Source organism: Oryx dammah, unplaced genomic scaffold (assembly GCF_014754425.2).
Source record: "Oryx dammah isolate SB20612 unplaced genomic scaffold, SCBI_Odam_1.1 HiC_scaffold_24, whole genome shotgun sequence".
NCBI lineage: Eukaryota > Metazoa > Chordata > Mammalia > Artiodactyla > Bovidae > Oryx > Oryx dammah.
This window is the reverse complement of record NW_024070208.1, coordinates 15,503,583-15,523,284: the sequence shown is the minus strand read 5'-3', so window position 1 is coordinate 15,523,284 and position 19,702 is coordinate 15,503,583. Positions and strand designations below refer to the sequence as shown.

Genomic DNA, 19,702 nt, shown 5'->3' with positions numbered 1-19,702 from the left:
TGCACTCGACAATGCAATGCTGTTACCAATCTGCAATTCTTAATAATTTATGAACAAGGGGCACTGTACTTCCATTTTGCAACAGGCCTTGCAAATTAGGTGAAAGTGAAAGTGCTGGTCACTCAGTTGGGTCCAACTCTTTGTGACCCCATGGACTGTGTGTGCCAGGCTCCTCTGTCCACGGAACTCTCCTTCAAGGAAGACTGGAGTGGGTTGCCATGCCCTCCTCCAGGGGATCTTCCCAGCTGAGGGATTGAATCCGGGCCTCCCGCATTGCAGGTACATTCTTTGCAGTCTGAGCCACCAGGGAAGCAATTAGGTAGTCACCCCTAAACACAGGTGAAGAAGGCAGAACAACGAAGCAGCAGGGCTCATACACAGCAGGTCAGTGAATGGTGCTGGTACAGCTGGTAGACCCTGATAATGGACTGCACGTTCCTGTCAAAAGAGAGCTCAAGGACAAGTCCCAGATGTTTTACCCGAGTAACTGAGTGGAAATGGTGAAGACTGGGGGAAGACTGCGTTAGGGCTGGGAGGGTGGGTAAAAACCAAGAATCCAATTTCTGGCCTGTGAAGCTGAGATGCTGTTAGATATCCAAGTGGCACTTTCAAGGGGAATGCTGTACATATATGGGTGTGAAGGTCAGGAGACAGGTCTGGGATGGAGATACAAATTCTGGATTCCTGTGTTATAAATGTTTAAAGGGGATAGGATCAGTCAGTAAGATAATGTAGGAAGGGAAGAGTTAAAGAGAGAAGCAGGAGCTACAAAGACTCCTAGTTTTTCCAGTAGTCAAGTATGGATGTGAGAGTTGGACCATAAAGAAAGCTGAGCGCCGAAGAATTGATGCTTTTGAATGGTGGTGTTGGAGAAGACTCTTGAGAGTCCCTTGGACTGCAAGGAGATCAAACCAATCCATCCTAAAGGAGATCGGTCCTCAATATTCATTGGAAGGTCTGATGCTGAAGCTCCAATACTTTGGCCACCTGATGCAAAGAACTGACTCACTGGAAAAGACCCTGATGCTGGGAAAGATAGAAGGCAGGAGGAGAAGGGGACGACAGAGGACGAGATGGTTGGATGGCATTACTGACTCAATGGACATGAGTTTGAGCAAGCTCCAGGAGATGGTGGACAGAGAAGCCTAGCATGCTGCAGTCCTTGTAGTCTCAAAGAGTTGGACACGACTGAGCGACTGAACTCAACTAAAGGCCAAGTGAGGAGAGTGTGCCAAGGACAGAGCTATGAAGGAGACCTACGAATCTCCCTCCGGGTGAAATATGCTCGATCAGTTATTCACTGATCACCTGCTTGTTCAGTGTAACACTGAAACACCCTACAGTCAGCCCTCTGTCTAATCTGCCAGGCTGATTTATGTTTCCTAAAACACTCCTATTGACTGATCTCAAATCACACTGTGCCGCTCCACTTAGAATCTCTCTCTTCCTGTCTTCATCTAGGCAAACTCTCTGACTCCTTTCTCTTAAATTCACCAAATTAATATTTTCTGAAACCTGATATTTATTGCCTGTGTCAATCTCTCTTATTATATACAATCATATAATCTAAATTATTATTTAGTACCCATCTATGACCCACTTCCCAAAATGAATAAGCTCTGGTTGCTATATGTTACACTGCTTAGTATATACATTGGATGCTCAGTAAGTATCTGTTGAGCAAATGAGTAATAAATTATGCTTTGAAGCTATGAGATATGGGGAAGTGACAAGAGTAGAAAAATTAACCTGGCATGCAGCAGCATGTCTCACTGTGATCAAAGTCCTAGGCAGCCTGTGAGACAACACCTAAGTCTCATTCCTTCCTTTCTTCATCCCACAAATATTCACTGTGCACCTACTAGGTGCCAGGTGCTCTTCCAGTCATTAAGAGACACACCAGTGAATAAAGCAGACAAAAAGCTTTGCCCTCATGGAACTACATTTTAGTGGGAATACTATTCATTGGCATATTTTTGTTTTGTATAAGCTTACATCGTTCTCCCGTTTTTCCCATCTGTCTACTGTTGTTTGGTTTGAAAAGTTTCTGTGTGAACATTATTATTACCAATTTCATCTTTTCAGTTTTCCTCAAATACAGAACATATTATAAGAGAAGAGTTTCAGACATTCAGTGGTCTTCAAAGTCTCATACACACACACATCAGTATACAGTACATGACAGCTATGAAACCAGGGTATATCAGAGAAGACTAGATTTTAAAAATAGCTCAACTACTAGTTCATCAGAACTACTCAAAGTACTATAAATTTCACATAAATATCATAAAAGTAAAATAATAAACTCCACAGACACAAAATCACTTAATATTCTACCTCTCTCCTACAGATACACGGGGCTTTAAAATTCAATTAAGTTATACTAGCAACGTTCAGTGTTAAGTTGCAGGATCTGAAATCAGATAAAACAATCTAAACTGAAACAATGAAGCCACTTTATATCTTATATATAAATACATAAATGTTACCCTAATGTATAATGAAATAGAACGATGGTACTAACCATACTATTAATAGTTTGCTCCAAGGGACATCAATGCAATGATCACCCAGAACAAGAGAGTAAAGAAAGAGAACAAGCTTCGTGAAAGAAAGAGAACAAGCTCCGTTTCCTCTTCCTACTGATAAGCCAGGCATCGTTTTGAAACAATAAAGGCCAGGAGAGTCAGCCTGCCATCTAACACACTGGAATCAATTAGATCTCAGTTCAGACTCTAGAGCTTGGGCAAATCACAACTTCTCTATGACTCAATAGTCTCATTTCTGAAAATGGAAATAAGACTTAAAAAAAAAAGTAACTAAAATAAACATCTAATTATTACGAAGCCATTTAAGAGTATGTGATCCCTAAAATTGTTTCCCCTAAGCAATTTCTTATAAATTTGCAAACAATATCTTTTCTTCCTCTACATATAAATTGAAGATTCTTTAAAAAAAAAAAAAATCCAAGCTTTTTGTTTTTTTTAATAAAAACAATATATCTCATGGCAATTGCATTATACTCTTCAAGCAATTGCATTATACTCTTCATTCTCAAGAGAGAATATATAGATGTTCATGAGTCCGGTTTTCTTGTACTTTGACTGACAAACTACTAAGAATTTTTAAAGCCTGATCATCCCAAAATTTAGACTAGTTCTTCCTAGTAGTAAGTTAAAGGCTTGATTATCATTATTCCTACCAATTCAATGAACTAAATGGGAGCCTTGTTCCTAAAAAAGGCACACGTGGTATCTTTCCTTCGTTTTCAAAAGGTTCAGGGAATCACAAACCAAGAGTTGAAAATCCAGTGCCTTCAAGGATCAGGCAAGCAACTTAAACTTTAGATCAGTTGTAGGAAAATAGGACATGGAGGCCTGCAGCAAAACAGAAAAGTAGAGCTCCTTCCCAGCTTCATCTGTTAAGTGTGAACAGTGGTTCTGCACATTCACACCAGAGACAGCGAAGACTTGTCTAATTACTGTAGCAATTTTCTGGCAGATGGTAGTAATGGCTTATTTAACAAAATACATAAATTACCATGATTTCTGACAGATACAAATAAAAACACTTAAGGAAGGATCACCTTTAAAATTTTGTACAAGGCACCATATGGACTAGAGGTGGTCCTAATTCTGCCTAAGACCATTTGGCTATTTTTGCAGTCAAAATTCAGCAGCAAGTGATAAATTCTCAGAACAGATCTCCAACAAATACAGCCAGGTCAGATCTACCCACTGGAGCCAGGAAGCAGAGATGGTTATTCTGGAGGTTAGGTCCCCCTGACAAATGAAAAGGACTACTCAATGTGTGTACTGCGCCAACCTATATAATTTCAATGATTTTACTTCCTCATGAAAAAAAAGAAAAGACTCCCTACTCAAATACCTTCAACAGGTAACCTGATGGCTATTATTTCACATTTAGTAAGAAAAGGTTTAAAATCAAATGCCCAGTTTGACTTATGCCCGTTCATTCTTCAAATGTATTCAGAATTGATAGAATAAAAAAGATCAGAACAGGATAAAAAGCAGATGCCTAAAGATAGTATTACTAAGAAGAAAAGAAATGAAGAAAGGAGATGCTTAGATAATAAAGATAAACTTTCCATACTTCACAGTTTTGCCTAAGGTTTAGCCCTGTTGATTTTCAACTGTGAGTGAACAAAGAGAAATTGTGTACTGAGGTATTTTTATCCTGCAAAGCTGTGAAGCTTTGTAGAAACAGCACCACATGCCAATACTGTTTTCTCAGGACCTATAATTTGAATCTTAAATACAGCTAAATGCATTTTTAAAAAGAGTAGTCATCCTGGAGAGATTCATTAATCAAGGTATACTGCAAATTCTTAACTTGAAGATGCTGACTTTTGGTCAATTACTCTACTAGCTTTTTATTGAACATCAAGTTGTTGGAACAAAGATGAATGAGCTCATAGTCCCTGCCCTCAAGGAGCTCACTATCTGGTAGAGATGTAAACAGAAACAGCAAAAGTAAAACGAAAAGAGAAATGCGATTAGTGGTTTTCCAGCAAATGTACAGCATCACAGGAACTTGGTGGAGATGATGCTTTTATCCTGTGTGGGGAGAAATGGCTGGAGAGGTTTATATTTGAGCTGAATCTGAAAGGATGGACAGGAGCGTGGCAAGCAGGAAAGCACGAAAGAGCACTGCGGACAGGCGGACAGGTGAGAACTCAGGGAAGACGGGAGGCGACTGGTTTTGCACTAGTGCACACTTGAGCTGGAATGGCAGCAGAGTAAGAAGGGGTCAGAAGCCTGAGGAACCGAGAGCAGGCAGAAGAGGCGGGGAATTCCAAAGACAAGCGATGTCCAGGGAGAAAGAACAGGACCCAGATGATGAAAAAATATTCCTCTCCTCCTCCAGCAAGGTAAAAACATCCGAGAACTTGAAAGAAGGAAATTATATAAAATCTCTGTTGCTTAATAATGCCAGTGGTTTAATTATGTACATGTATATGTGTGTGTGTATCCATATATACTCCCAGCAACTTTTTACAGTCATTTGGAAATCCTATTTCATCCAAATACTAAGCTTTCAGGAGCAGTCTACAGCTCAAGGGCTGCGGGGACACCTGCTATGGCTTTTCAGAGGGAAAGGGACCATGTTTACCATTAATTTCCCTAAGAAGCTTGCTTGCACCTAACCGCATTCCTCATGAGGACCTGTGGCGGCCTTTTAAAAAAGTCTGGATAAAACACCATGACTAGCTTTTCATGGTACTTCTATTCCACGGGTATTTTTGCAAGTTTACTACAACCATCTATTAATACATTTTAAAATTATTGTATTAACACTTCAGTGAAGACATCCAGCTTCTTTCACATAATCCTTCACTCTTAAGTGATAATTAAAAAGGAGCAGTTCAAGGAGAAAGGATGTGAGAACAGGGCATGCTTACAACCAAACAAGCTAGCTGCCTTCTTGGGTGAGCTCTTTAGGACTTCCAGTCCCCCAGTCCTTCAAAAAATCTTTGATGAAGAAGACTTACAGCCCCATGTTTTACAAAATCACACATTTGGGTGCCTCAGGAGAGCCATCAGCCAAAGCATCACTGCAGGAGGGGATAAGATTTCCAAAGGCAACTTGGGAAATTTTCAAGATTAGTATCCTTTATAGTTTTCATAAAGATTCTGAACATCTAGTAGATTTACCCACTACAACTCCAGGGCTTTCAGATCTATACAAGATGGTGAGCACATTAAGAGTCCTTGAGGGGAAGAAAAGGGTAGATGAAGATTGTGCAAAGAAAGCAAACTCAGATCCCTGGGTCTGAATCTGGATAATATCTAGGAACATCTAAACCACTACTTTACAGATTTTGTTTTGAAAAGAGGATTATTACCACGAACTCGCTTTAAAAAAAAATCTTCACATTCTTTTTCTCAGCTCTAGCTCTCTTTCTGCTCTATTTCCAATTTAAACTTGATTAAACTAATTTATCTATCTCAGGGCAGGAACTGAAAAAGAATCTTTGTGTGCAAGTCTCTTTTTATCATGAGAACTAAAGACAAACCAGGATGGGTAGGGAATATCTCTGGGACAGGAGTACTTACTCAGGTAAGTCATAAACATAATAGTTAATATTTACTGAGTACTCTGTGTCAGACGCATCATATATTATATAGTGCTATTTAATCATTATCACAACCCTGACATAAACGCCACTATCATATTGTACAAAATATAAGGCAACGAAGGCACAGAATGGCCCTGTACTTCGCCGAAGATCAGCCAGCCAGTCACTGGGGAAGCCAGTCTCTGAAACCACGCAGTGAGACCCCAGAGCCTGACCTCTTACCCATGTCACCCTATTAAGGCTTCTGCATAGGTACAGAGCTGCTTTCTAATAAAAATCTGGACCTCCTCCCGAGACAGAAGATGGTCATTCCTCAAAAGGAAGCAACAAAGGATGCAAACATCCTTGATGAGTGTTTCTGACAGAAGATACTTTTTCTGCAAAAACAGTTTTGCTGTTGATCTGATGATGACCTCCCCAGGCCCTGCCCTGCCCCAGCCCCTCCGTAGCGGGCAGCAGCCATGTGTTCCGGATGTGACTGACCCTCCCTCCTATACATGTCCACAGGTGGGCTCGAAGCCTTAGTCCATGCTTCCCATCTTCACTGACACATCTACTGGTTCCAGGATAAACTCAGAATCCATGTTGGCCCGTGGAAGGAAGTGAAGGGTTGGTTGAAGACACAGTCACTTAGCTCCTGGGGCTTCATAATGAAAAAAGAGGCAGATAATCCTGGGAGCTGCAAGTGGCTGTCTTGCTACCAAGAGAAAGGTCAGTCTGAAAACAGGGGAGCTGGAGAAAAATGGGCCCCAAAACTCAGAACAGAGCTAAAACACTGGTGACACTGAGAACTCCTAAATAAAGCTGCAGCTAAGTGCACAGTGCCACTGGGTTCACTTCATGTGAGTCAACAGACGTCTTTTATTTTTAAGCGAGTTGGCGCTGGATTTTACAAATGCAAGCATCTAACTAGTTTACTAACCATTAATCTCAATATTTGTCAAAACCTCTGTTCAATAAAATGTGCTTCAGATAAGATCACCAGAAAGCTAAAATCCAATACTATTATTTCCCTGGTCATAAAATTATCTTTACTGAACTCTGAGTTACTTCTATGATCTCAATTTTTATTAACAAGTAACTGTTTCACTATAAAACTGATTTTAGTTTATTATTCATTTTACTGGGTAGGAAACTTTATATACAAATTTACATTAATATTATGTAAACATACATTTAAACATGAAAAGAACACTGTCATATGCCCAACTTTGTGTGGCTACTGGGACCCACATCAAGCTTATGTTCAGCCATAGCTGAACATTCTAGATTTTGTGGTATTTGTTTCTTAATTGCCAGAACTTTCATTATTTGACTCTTCAAGTTCTTGTTTTAAAGTTGGCATTTTAATTTATCCACAGTAAGGGTCATTTTACATCCCAGTTTATCTGGGACAGTTTACACTGTTGTCTCAGTGTGGCTTTCTCTCTAGTTAGGCCTACTTTCCTTCTTAAAAGTATTCTGTTTTACATGAAAAGATGCTCAACATCACTCATTATCAGAGAAATGCAAATCAAAACCACAATAAGGTACCATCTCACACCAGTCAGAATGGCTGCTATCAAAAAGTCTACAAACAATAAATGCTGGAGAGGGTGCGGAGAAAAAGGAACCCTCTTACACTGTTGGTGGGAGTGCAAACAAGTACAGCCACTATGGAGAACAGTGTGGAGATTCCTTAAAAAGCTGGAAACAGAACAGCCATACGACCCAGCAATCCCACCGCTGGGCATATACACCAAGGAAACCACAACTGAAAGAGACACATGTACCCCAATGTTCATCGCAGCACTATTTACAATAGCTAGGACATGGAAGAAACCTAGATGTCCACCGGCAGACTAATGGATGAGAAAGCTGTGGTACATATACACAATGGAGTATTACTCAGCCATTAAAAAGAATGGATTTGAATCAGTTCTAATGAAGTGGATGAAACTGGAGCCTATTATACAGTGAAGTAAGTCAGAAAGAAAAACACCAATACAGGATATTGATGCATATATATGGAATTTAGAAAGATGGTAACAATGACCCTATATGCAAGACAGCAAAAGAGACACAGATATAAAGAACAAATTTTCGACTCTGTGGGAGAAAGCAAGGGTGGGATGATTTGAGAGAACAGCACTGAAACATGTATATTACCATATGTGAAACAGATCACCAGTCCAAGTTCGATGCATGAAACAGGGCACTCAAAGCTGGTGCACGGGGACAACCCAGGGGGATGGGATGGGGAGGGGGTTGAGAGGAGGGTTCAGGATAGGGGACACATGTACACCCATGGCTGATTCATGTCAATGTATGGCAGAAAACACCACAATATTTTAAAGTAATTAGCCTCCAATTAAAATACATAGATTAATTTTAAAAAATACTCTTTTCCCCTCAGGGCTGTTGCGAGGAGGTGAGATACAGTCCCCAGAGCAGATCTACTGAGTGAGAGGGTCCTTTCTGCTTGCCTCATAACAAGACAAGGCAGATACAGAAGGATGCGTTCTCCCCGGGAGAGAATGTGAATCACAGCTTGCTCCCTGCTGTTTGGAGTCTTAGCACAGGAACGAACCCCCTCTGCAACCAGTGCTCTGCTCCCAGAGGGAGAGGCTTTTCTTGTCAGGTTTTTTTAAGAAAACCCACAAAACAATGAAAGAATTAAAAACAAAAACTTTTGAGACAAGGATTTTTAGCTGAATTAGTGACATAAACATGCAGAAGTTAAAGAAGCTGAATGCTGCTGACTTTCATGTCCCTGTACCTAGTTTCGCCTTCCCTTTTATTTCAATCCTTTTCAACCCAACAGATACTTCTAGGCACCTATTATTTGTAAAGCACTATGCTAAGTGCTGAACACGCAAGAAGGAAAGGAGGAAGGGAAAGAGGACAGGAAAGGAAGGAAAACGAAGCTCTCATCCTCGGTTCTTACGAAGTCTGTGACGTCGTAGAAGATGCACGCACGCACACCTCAGCAGCAGACGTCGACACACTACCAGTGAAGGAGAACAGACTGGGGGAGCACAGCAAAGGGCAGGGGGGCAGATCCTGCTTGGACTGGGGAGTGGAAGACACGAGGTCTCTCGGAGTGACACCTGGGCTGCTTTTAAAGGCTGCTGGCAGAAGGCAGCTAAGGCATTCTAGGTCAAGGGTGCAGCATGTTACACAGGCATAAAATGTACGAGGGCCTGGTACATCTGGGAAAACAACTCTAGTGTGCTGTACCTGTCGGACATCCAGGTAAAGGAGGCGAGCTGAAAATGCAGCCAGGAAGCAAGACAAGAGCCAGAGGATCAGAGACGCCTGAACGTCATTCAAGGGCAGGCAGACAGAAGAAGGCCTGACTTACCGAGCGGCTCAGTGGTAAAGAGTCTGCCTGCCGATGCAGAAGACACGGTTTGACCCCTGATCTGGGAAGGTCCCACGTGACCCTGAGCAACTAAGCCTGGGAGCCACAGCTACTGAGCCCACGTGCTGTAGCTCTGAAGCCCGAGGGCCCTAGAGCCCGCGCTGTGCAACGAGAGAAGCCACCGCAATGAGAAGCCTGTGCACTGCAAATAGAGCGTAGCCCCGCTCGCCGCATCTAGAGAAAAGCCCACAGGACAACAAAGACGCAGTAACAGCCAAAAAAAAGGAAAAAGAAGGCCCTAAAAAACTCTGGGTCAATGTGTGAAAGTCCAGCACAGGACATTGGAAACACTGAGCTGCTGATTCTGCTCTCAGACACCTCCACGCTGACAGCACCCGCATCTGGCCACCCGTCTTCCCACTTGACATCAACCGAGGCACCACGTTTCTATTCCTCCCTCACTGCACTGTCAGTAAATATCTTTAGATAATCCTCTCTGTGTGTTTTCATGAGGCTCAAAGATGGAAAGCTCTCTAGAGCAAGAAGAGTATCTAGTGATTTTATTTTTCTAAAACTGAGTCTTAACTTAGTGATCACAGCAAGTAAGTAAGTGAAGTCGCTCAGTCGTGTACGACTCTGCGACCCCATGGACTGCAGCCCACCAGGCTCCTCTTGTCCGTGGGATTTTCCAGGCAAGAATACTGGAGTGGGGTGCCATTTTCTTCTCCAGTGATCACAGAAGGAATCTGAAAATGTTGACTAATGATAAACAAGATACATGAGCTACGACTTAAGGCTGAGATTACTCTGTTTTGGTAATGTACCCACTGGTACTCTTCCTAGTCTTCCCTGGTGCCTCAGACGGTAAAGCGTCGCCTACAATGCGGGAGACCCGGGTTTGATCGCTGGGTCGGCAAGATCCCCTGGAGAAGGAAATGGCAACCCACTCCAGCACTCTTGCCTGGACGGAGGAGCCTGGTGGGCTACAGTCCATGGGGTCACAAAGAGTCGGACACGACTGAGCGACTTCACTATGCTATGCTCACTCTTCCTAAGTTTAAGTACTTCTTGCTTCTTTAACTTTTTACATAAATTGTCAATCGGATTGAAAGGGCGTCTCTACCCCTCTGCCTTCATGAGCACATTACACAGGGTGGCAGAGAGCTAGCCTGAGCCTCAGAGCAGGATGTGCATTTGGCCACAAGAGCCACTACGATCAGTCTGGGCCTGCAGAAAGCCCCTGTCCCACAACTCAGGAAGTCTGAGATGAGCTTACCAAGTCCTGCCAACTCTACCTCCAAACATCCTCAAACTTAGTCTCTCATCTCCCTTCAGCCTAGGATCACCGTGTTTAGCCATTCCGACGCTTTGTACCTGGACTACGACGCCAGCCTCTAACCTCCCTCCCTGGTCTCATGCTCTGCACCATGGCCAGAACGCATGCGTGTGTGCTCACTCACTCAGTCGTGTCCGACTCGTTGCGACCCCATGGACTGTAGCCCTCCAGGTTCCTCTGTCCATGGGGGTTTTCCAGGCAAGAAAATTGGAGTGGGTTGCCATTTCCTTCTCCAGGAACCTTCCCAACCCAAGAACTGAACCTGAGTCTCTTATGTCTCCTGCATTGGCAGGCATTCTTTACCCCTGTGCCACCTGGGAACCCATGGCTAGAAGGGCCCTTCTGAAAACACATTCCCTTCCCTTACCATCCAGATTAAAATTCTTCAGTGCCTCCTTAATAGCAACAGCACATCAAGTCCAAATTTCTTACCACAGCACATATGACTCTTTAACAAGTTGTCTAACAAGCATAAGAGACTCTTTAATCATCTCTCCTGCCATTTATTCACTCAACACATATTCCCTGTTTACCTACTACATGTCATGAACTATTCTAGACACTCAGGGTGTATGTTCGTGCACCTATGAGTGAACAAAAAGCAAGTATACATAAAATAAAAAAGAAACCATGGCACTTAAACTGCTCTTGGGCAAAGTTGGCAATACATACAGTAAGTAAATTACATTAGGTAATACGTGCTATACACAAGCATAGAGTGATAAGGGCAGGCCTTATTGAAAAAGCAGAATTTGACAAGAGACTTGCCAGAGGTGAGGAAGCGAGCCATGAAGCTATCTAGACAAAGCATGCTCCAGGCAGGAAAGACCATCCGGTGCAAAGGCCTCATATGGAAGTGTGCCTGTGCTCGTGGGCTGTTAGGAGATCAGTGTGGATGGAGCAGATGAGCAAGGGGAGGGAGAGAGCAGGTTCAGATGGGGAGAAGGGGAAGAGAAGGGTGGGCAGACCATGGAGGTCCCTGCAGACAACTGCAAGGACTTGGGTTTTATTCTGAGTAATATGGGAAGCACTGCAAGTGACAGGTGAGCAAAAGAATGGCACGACTTGACAGGTTTTACAAGAACTGTTCTGGCTACTGTGCTGCCAGCAGACAGCAGTGGGGCAAGGGTAGAAGCAGGAACTCTGCTCGGAGGCTCTGGCCGTGATCCAGGTGAGACCCAGAGGCAGATCATGTCAGAAATGATCAGACGGCAGATGTGTAATATTTGGAAGGTACACTCAGGAAAATTTTTCTGACACATTGGATGTGAGGAGGGAGGGAGGAGTCAAAAATGTAACCAGGGCTTTTGGACTAAGAAAATGGGAGGACAGACTTGGCATGAGCTCAGAGCAGGTTTGCGGGGGCAAGACTGGGAGTTCAGTTTTTGACATCTTTGAAACATGTCAACTGGACTTCCCAGCAGGCTTTGGATATTTAAGTTCAGAGTTCAAAAAAGGGCTGGAGCTTCTTTTTTTTTTTTTTAACATTTAAATTTTTTTTTGGCTGTACTGGGTCTCCACTACGGTACACAGGCTCTTGGTTGCTGCGCACGAGTTTTCTCCAGTTGCAGTGTGTGGGGGCTACTCTCTAGGAGCGGTATGAGGGCTTCGCACTGCAGTCTTCTCTTGTTGAGAGCATGGGCTCTAGGGCACGCAGGCTCAGTAATTGTGGTGCATGGGCTCAGCTGACTTGTGGCAAGTGGGATCTTAGTTCCTTGGCCAGGGATCAAACCCACGTAGCCCACTGTGGCAGGCAGATCCCCAACCACTCAGCTCCCACGCAAGTCCCTAAGGCTGCAGCTTCTGTTTGCTCTGATTGGAAAAAAACCCACATTCCAGGCTTGTAGAACCACACACAGGTCCCTAAATGGGTCCCTGAAGTTTTCCCCAGGTCTCTGTGTCTGCTTGTCTGTCTGTTTAAAGTGTTCTTACTCCCATGTTTTCCCACTGGGTCAAAAAAAGTCTCAGCCTTCAAGAGTCAGGTCATAGAGCATCTATTTATGAGACTCACACGATTATCATCTCCTGAATTACCGTTTCCTTAAGTCACTGACGAAACTGAACTATATGATAGCTGGTCTTTCAGCATACTGCAAAAAGCTAAACAATTTTAATGTCTTCTTTGGTAAGGAAAAAGCAGCCGTTTCATAACACAGCAGGTGACTTGCCCGATCTGATCACCAGAAATCTTTAGAAACTTTTAAAGAAAATTAAGACCACAGAAAAATATTTTGGCAAAGAGCTGAGTAATCAAATTTTGCATTTTCCAAGTTCAGTAGTTATTTGAAGAAGATAAATTCTCAAAAAGACTTGTATTACATAATAAACTTTATAGGCTAAAAACAAAGAGGAACATCTGCCTGTGTTCCAAAGTTATTTACTGTTATAAAAAATTTTCATTTTGATTGTCATCCTTTCCCTTGCCCTGGGGAGGCACTGAAATTAGAAGAGTTATTGGACAAGAAAACTAGTCTCTGTTTCATTCCCAAGAGACAGACATCCGATCTAATTGAGAGGGGTGGGGCAGGGGAGTTTAAAAGATGTGAAATTGAGAGCTGATCCAGTTCAATATCCAGTTCAATATCCAATGAGGATATTCAGAGGGGCTGTGGCTGCCTCTTGGAAGTGTGAGCCCAACTACCAGTTCAGTGCAGCTACAACCTTCTAAAATGTAGGCACCATGAGGGCAGAGATTTTCTTTTGTTTTGTTCACACTATTTCACATAGTTAAGTACAGGGTAAATTAAAAAATATGTAATTCAAGACTATATGGGGGATTGAAATACATTCAATATAAACTATAAAACAAGTATAATACGTTTCTTCCAAGTTTAAAAAATTGTTGACTCTTTGAAAGTCACAAAATTTGAAGTACCAAGAATTTTCAATCATAACCTTTAAGTATGAATTACAAAAGGGTAATAACCACGTCCAAAAGTGTGGAGGAGGGACACCAAAGCAAAATCTCTAACCAGGCAATGGTTTATAAAAGTTCTTTGTAGATTAAGAAAAAAGGATGGTACTCTAGCAACTAGTTATACTTGCTTTCTAGTGTATAGTATTTTAGATACACATTCATCATGGGAAAATTATAGCCCTTGAAAATAAAATGGTGTAAAGATCTTGTAACATGTCTTTAGAGAATCAAGATTTACAAGGACAACTAGAAAAAGACATTTAAAAATTTTGATTCCAGGTTATAGTAACAAAGTAGCTTAATACAACCCAAATTAACAGCCTAGGTTCTGAAAGTTCCCTTACTGAAGAAACTCTTTTTGAGTTTAGTTTAGTTTCAGGTATACAAAGTAATGATTCAGTCAAGTGTATACACTGGAAAAGGATCACCATAGTAAGTCTAACTTCCAACAGCAAACACAGATGAAAAAAAATTTTTTTTTCTTGCAGTGAGATCTTTTGGGATCTCTTCTCTCAGCAACTTTCAAATGTGCAATAAACTATTATTAACTATAGTCAGCATCCTCATGACTTACTTATTTTGTAACTAAAAATTTGTTCTTATTTATTTGATTTTAAAAACAAGCTTTGAAGAAAACACTTGCAACTATAACCATTGTTTTCATGTAGTAAACAGGCAATCTAATATATGTATTTCAATTCTAAAAAAAACAAAAACAAAAACACACACACCGGGTATCGTTTTAAAGTTAAAAACACCAACCTCTTTAACCTCATGTAGTTTTCATTGGCAGCAGGTCGGCATTCAGCTCTTTGTACCACTATTCCTTCCAGTGAAAGCTTATCTTGAATGGAAAGAAAAAAATTAACAAATGTATTTCGATAACATTTATCATTTTCAAGACTGTATTTTGACATATTAACCACAGTAACAGTGATCACAATCAAATATAGTCAATAATATATATCAAGGAAAGAAAAGGAATATTTTTAAGTTTATAGTGGTGTCACTGATCAAAATAGCAAAAAAACTTACAGGCTATATCATCTTTGAAGGGTGTACAGAGAAGCAACTTCTGAAAAAGTCTAAAGCACTAAATCAAAGGTATATACATACACGTATTTGAATGTGTGGGTATGCACACATATATGTGCAAAAACCAAAATTCTAGAATACACTATGACTAGAACAGCTAGCCTAAAAAATACTGTGAAACTAGTCAGGTTCTTGCCTAGGTTATATAGAATACCAGTTCCGCCTGCCAGTTGCTCTAACTTCTATTTTTCAGCAAAATGATTAATATGGGTGTGGCCACACTAGAGCTTTTAAATGCTATGAACCTTTGTCCAAACAGAAGGAAAAATTTTCCCACTGTTAGTAAGAATTCTTATGGTGACCCTGATACAATATTCAAGAGAAACAAAAGTTAGCACCTACTATTGTGTGCCTACTAGGCACCAAGTCACCTTAGATCTCATCTTATTTAATAATGCATATATGACTGACCCACGATGGCACCAGCCTTACTGCATTCTGGAAATGGATGACTATGGTTAGGAAGAGTTATGGTTCAATCATATTTCTAAGAGAATTCACCCGACTATCCAGGAGAGATTCAGGAACTCCTCTGGCTCCGCAGCAATGCATTTATGATCCATCTTTTGAGGGCCAATGACCTCATACATTCCACAAACATTAACTAAGTGCCTACCAAGCGAAGGGAACCATCTAGGCACTGCAGAATCGAAGATGACTGAGATACAGTACTGTCTTTAAGAAGCATACAGTTTACTGGGCGAACAGATAAACTGACCAAAACATAAAATGCAGATGGAACCACGCCCACGTGATTTATATGAGAAAAATTTTCTGGACTTTCCTGGTGGTCTTGTGGTTCAGAATCCACCTGCCAATGCAGGGGACATCAGTTCGATCCCCGGTCTGGGAAGATTCCACATGCCTCGAGGCAACTAAGCCTGTGTCACAGCTACTGAGCCCACACGCTCTAGAGGCCTAGTGCCGCAACTGACGAAGCCATGCTCCATAACAAGAGAAGCCGCCACAAGGACAGGACCAAGCACTGTAACTAGAGACCAGCCCGCACGCAGCAACAGAGATCCAGCATAGCCATATCCACAAATGAGGTCTTCCACACACCAAAAAGTTTATGGTGACCTTTTGTGATTTCGCCTCCAAAATCCTGGAACTCCTTATTACAGCCCCTAAGTACTAACTGCAAACACACAGTAATTCAATAGTTCGATGCAACATAAGCACAAACCTCAAGGTACAGGCTGACAGATGACTGCAAAGAGTGATGATGAGAAGCAAGTCTACCTTATACCAAAATATGGCAGGAAGGAAACAAGCAGGCTGGAATTATTTTATATTAAATTTAAATGCTAAAAGTAATTTCCTCTTACTAATAAAATTTAATAAGATTAAAATTTGAATTTTCTTAAAGCAAAAACAAACCTTATATTCGAGCATGCCCCTCTATTGAAGCTAAAAGTTCAAGCTAGAACGATTCTTGTCATAACAATCACAAGATTTGGGAACGACTCCAATCTACAGGGCCTTAAATGCATGAGAAAAGCTCACTACTGAAACATAAATTAATCCTTTTTAAAAAATGAAATAAATCTACAATACTGTCTCCAAAGATAATTTAGTTACATACCCATGTATTTACTAATGCTGAATACTAAAAAGCTACCTTTCAATACCACCTGTGAATGTTCCACATTTATTTAGCAGTACCTACTCCTGGGTGGGGGCTTTCCTGGTAGCTCAGCTGGTAAAGAATCTGCCTGCAATGTGGGAGACCAAGGTTCAGAAGATCCCCTGGAAAAGGGAAAGGCTACCCACTCCAGTATTCTTATCCTGGTTCGGGAAGATCCTCTGGAGAAGGGATAGGCTACCCACTGCAGTATTCTTGGGCTTCCCTGGTGGCTCAGCTGGTAAAGAATCTGCCTGCAATGTGGGAGACCTGGGTTCAAAAGATCCCCTGGAAAAGGGAAAGGCTACCCACTCCAGTATTCTTGCCTGGAGAATCCCCATGGACAGAGGGGTCTGGCAGGCTATGGTCCATGGGGTAGCAAAGAGTCGGAAGGCACTGAGCGACTAAGCACAGCACAGCACTCTTGGGTGGACAGGGTGAATTTAAATTTTTATTTAAAAGCTTCTGCTGAAGACGTTTCATAATTATAATACCTGAAAGAGTAGCAGGCATCTAAAACACCTACCCGTTTTCACCTGGCCCCTACTCATCATCACTCTTCTCCAACAAGGTCACTCAAAGCAGGAAGATTCACTTCCCCAAACCATGACTTCCTGTCCATCATATTCTCTTTTCAAATCTAAAATAGCTTCTCAAGTGAAAGGAAAGGTCTTCATCAGCAGCAATGAAAATGTCCATCAACTGGCTGCTCTTAAATAAGGCCACATCTCTGTTCACTCTTTGCCCTTTCCTCTCTCTTCCAAATAAAATTAAAAAAAATAATTTACTTATAATACAGCCCCAAGATACAAAACCATCACACACTTTTAAAACCTCACAGGAACATGCTTTCTTTTTTTTTTTTCACTAAACTGTGCTGCTTCTCTAAAACACTACTTAAGATTTCAGGGGAAAGCTATTATATATTACATTTTAAGACAGCTGAAAGCACTCACTTGCACACCGCTGCTGTTAATTACAGATCATATTCATTAATACAGGGACCCTGACTTAACACTACTTTGCTGGCTCAGTTTGAAAGACTGTAGATACTTGAAAAATGAGGTTTTTTTCATATATTTGTCAAATATTTACTGAGTGACTTTTATGTAAAAGATAATGCAAACAGATCAGGAATAACACAGAAATATGAAAGTTGGTTCCTGCCCTCAAGGAGCAGAGTCTAGTGCAGCCATTCACAAATGTGAGGATCCAAAAGAACTTTTTATGTGGATTTCATCTATTGATATTGACTAGAAATGAAAACTGAAAAATGCTTAGAAAATCAGAGTGAAAAAGGCAAAAACACTTGCTATTATTAGGAAAACGGTTTTGATTTCCAGGGACCCGTCCTCCACCCAGTGGCTTCCAGACTACTTTCTGGGAGCTCGCTGGAATGGGACAGGTATATAAACTACTCTAACATACCAGGAGCACTTCTGCTAGGCCTCCACTTAACCCACTTCTAGATTACCAAGGCTCTCAACCTCCCTCATAAATATGGTGACAGATGCCCAGAGCTTGCTATACACTAGTGGGTAGTAGGTTAATCTCTATTACTCCCACACACTTCTGCTCAAGCTATGCTAGAACTTGTTTATGCCAGTTTTACTGTTAGTAATTAGGCAATTTGATTATATATTATATAATCCTATTAATTATGAGTATGAGGGAGGGAGACTTTCAGTGAAAACTAGGTTTGATGCTTTGTAAGATGTGATATGGGCTGCCCTGGTGGCTCAGTGATAAAGAATCTGCCATCAGTGCAGGAGGTGCGGATTTGATCCTGGGTCGGGAAGACCTCCTGCAGAAGAAAATGGCAGCCCACTTCAGTATTCTTGCCTGGAGAAACCCATGGACAGAGAAGTCTGGCAGGCTACAGTCCATGGGGTTGCAAAGAGTCGGACTCGACTGAGCAACTAAAGAACAGCAAGATGTGATATAAAGACAAGTTGCTAAAAACCTGTCAAATTAGGTACTGGAGTGACAACTAGAGACCAGAAGAGAAACAAAAGTCTCGAAGGATTCTACAACTGTACTGTTTCACTGTGTCTAAAGTCCCGCTCCTTTTTCAAGAAACCAAAATTTAAACTCTAAATTAAATTATGGGTTTACTCTCCACAAGAAAGAGAGATCAGATCAAAGGCCTTGTCCTCCATGCACACTGGTGACTAAATGTGCATTTGTGGGCCTTACAGTGTTTAAGGCATTAAGAATACATTCTTTTATCATTTCATGATTCCCGACCTTCTAATTTAACTACTGGAAGGACTACTGGTCCTTCCATAGAGGCTGTGGGATTCTACTGTACTAACTAGAATTTATTATGGTTCAGGAGGGTTATCTTTCCTTAGGCCTGGCCGTTTGTCAAACTTTTCTTTAGATTCTGGGAACTATTCCAGAACCTCTTCTAAATTTTCTCACCTCCCCCGCTTCTTGAGCTAGACTGGTTTGCTTACTGGTTTCTGCTCCTTGCAGCCCAAAGAATCTTCATGAGAATGAACACACACCTTTGTGATGGTATTTTATTGATCTATATACTGCCACCTAGTTTCAGAAAAAAGTTGAGAGAAAGTATTAAAGGCTAAGTTACACAAAGTGCATTCTTATAACAAGAATGGAAGCATCCCAGTTCTAAATCTGTCACTAAACAGTGGAGTTACTTTGGAGAAGTTACTTCACATCTCTGGGTCTCGGCATCCATATGCATAAGGAAGTCACTGGGATCTCTTCCAATTCTCTTTCACTAAAATTAACAAAACAAAACTGGCCCTTCCCTCCAACTGGGGATGTTTTATTGTTTCATCAATATCTATTTTGTTTGCTCTAATACTTTCTAAAAGACCTAGCTATAATTAAATTTTCTTTGAGCAGGAATTAGAGAAAAATGCTTTCTGGGAATGACAAAGAGAAAATGCTGAGAAGCTGTCCAGGACTTGAAAACACACAACCTTCTTTTCTAAGCTAGACTTTCCTACTTTCTATCTCAACTTGACATATACTACTGTGTGATGATGGAGAAGGAAATGGCAACCTACTCCAGTATTCCTGCCTAGAAATCCCACAGACAGAGGAGCCCGGCGGGCTATCGTCCATGGGGTGGCAGAGTCAACATGACTGAGCGAATAACACTCACAGGATGATGTAGAACCCAGCAGAGACAACTGACTGGCACTTTTTACAAGTTAAGGGCCTGGCCAGTCTAAACAAGCTAAAGTGACAGGTAAGCAGGAAGGGTGCCTATTAACATTGGCATGTAAGTACTGAGAGCTGTGTGTTAAGAAGAC

At 41.5% G+C, this 19,702-nt stretch overlaps 1 protein-coding gene across 1 annotated transcript in view; it reads right to left on the bottom strand.

The window, feature by feature from the left end:
* GTF2F2 (general transcription factor IIF subunit 2) overlaps nt 1–19,702 on the bottom strand; it is a 138,034-nt gene that overhangs the window by 51,552 nt on the left and 66,780 nt on the right. Inside the window, exon 5 of the mRNA XM_040267221.1 lies at nt 14,459–14,540. Within this exon, the coding sequence (XP_040123155.1) occupies nt 14,459–14,540 (82 nt within the window). The remainder of the gene's footprint in view (nt 1–14,458; nt 14,541–19,702) is intronic.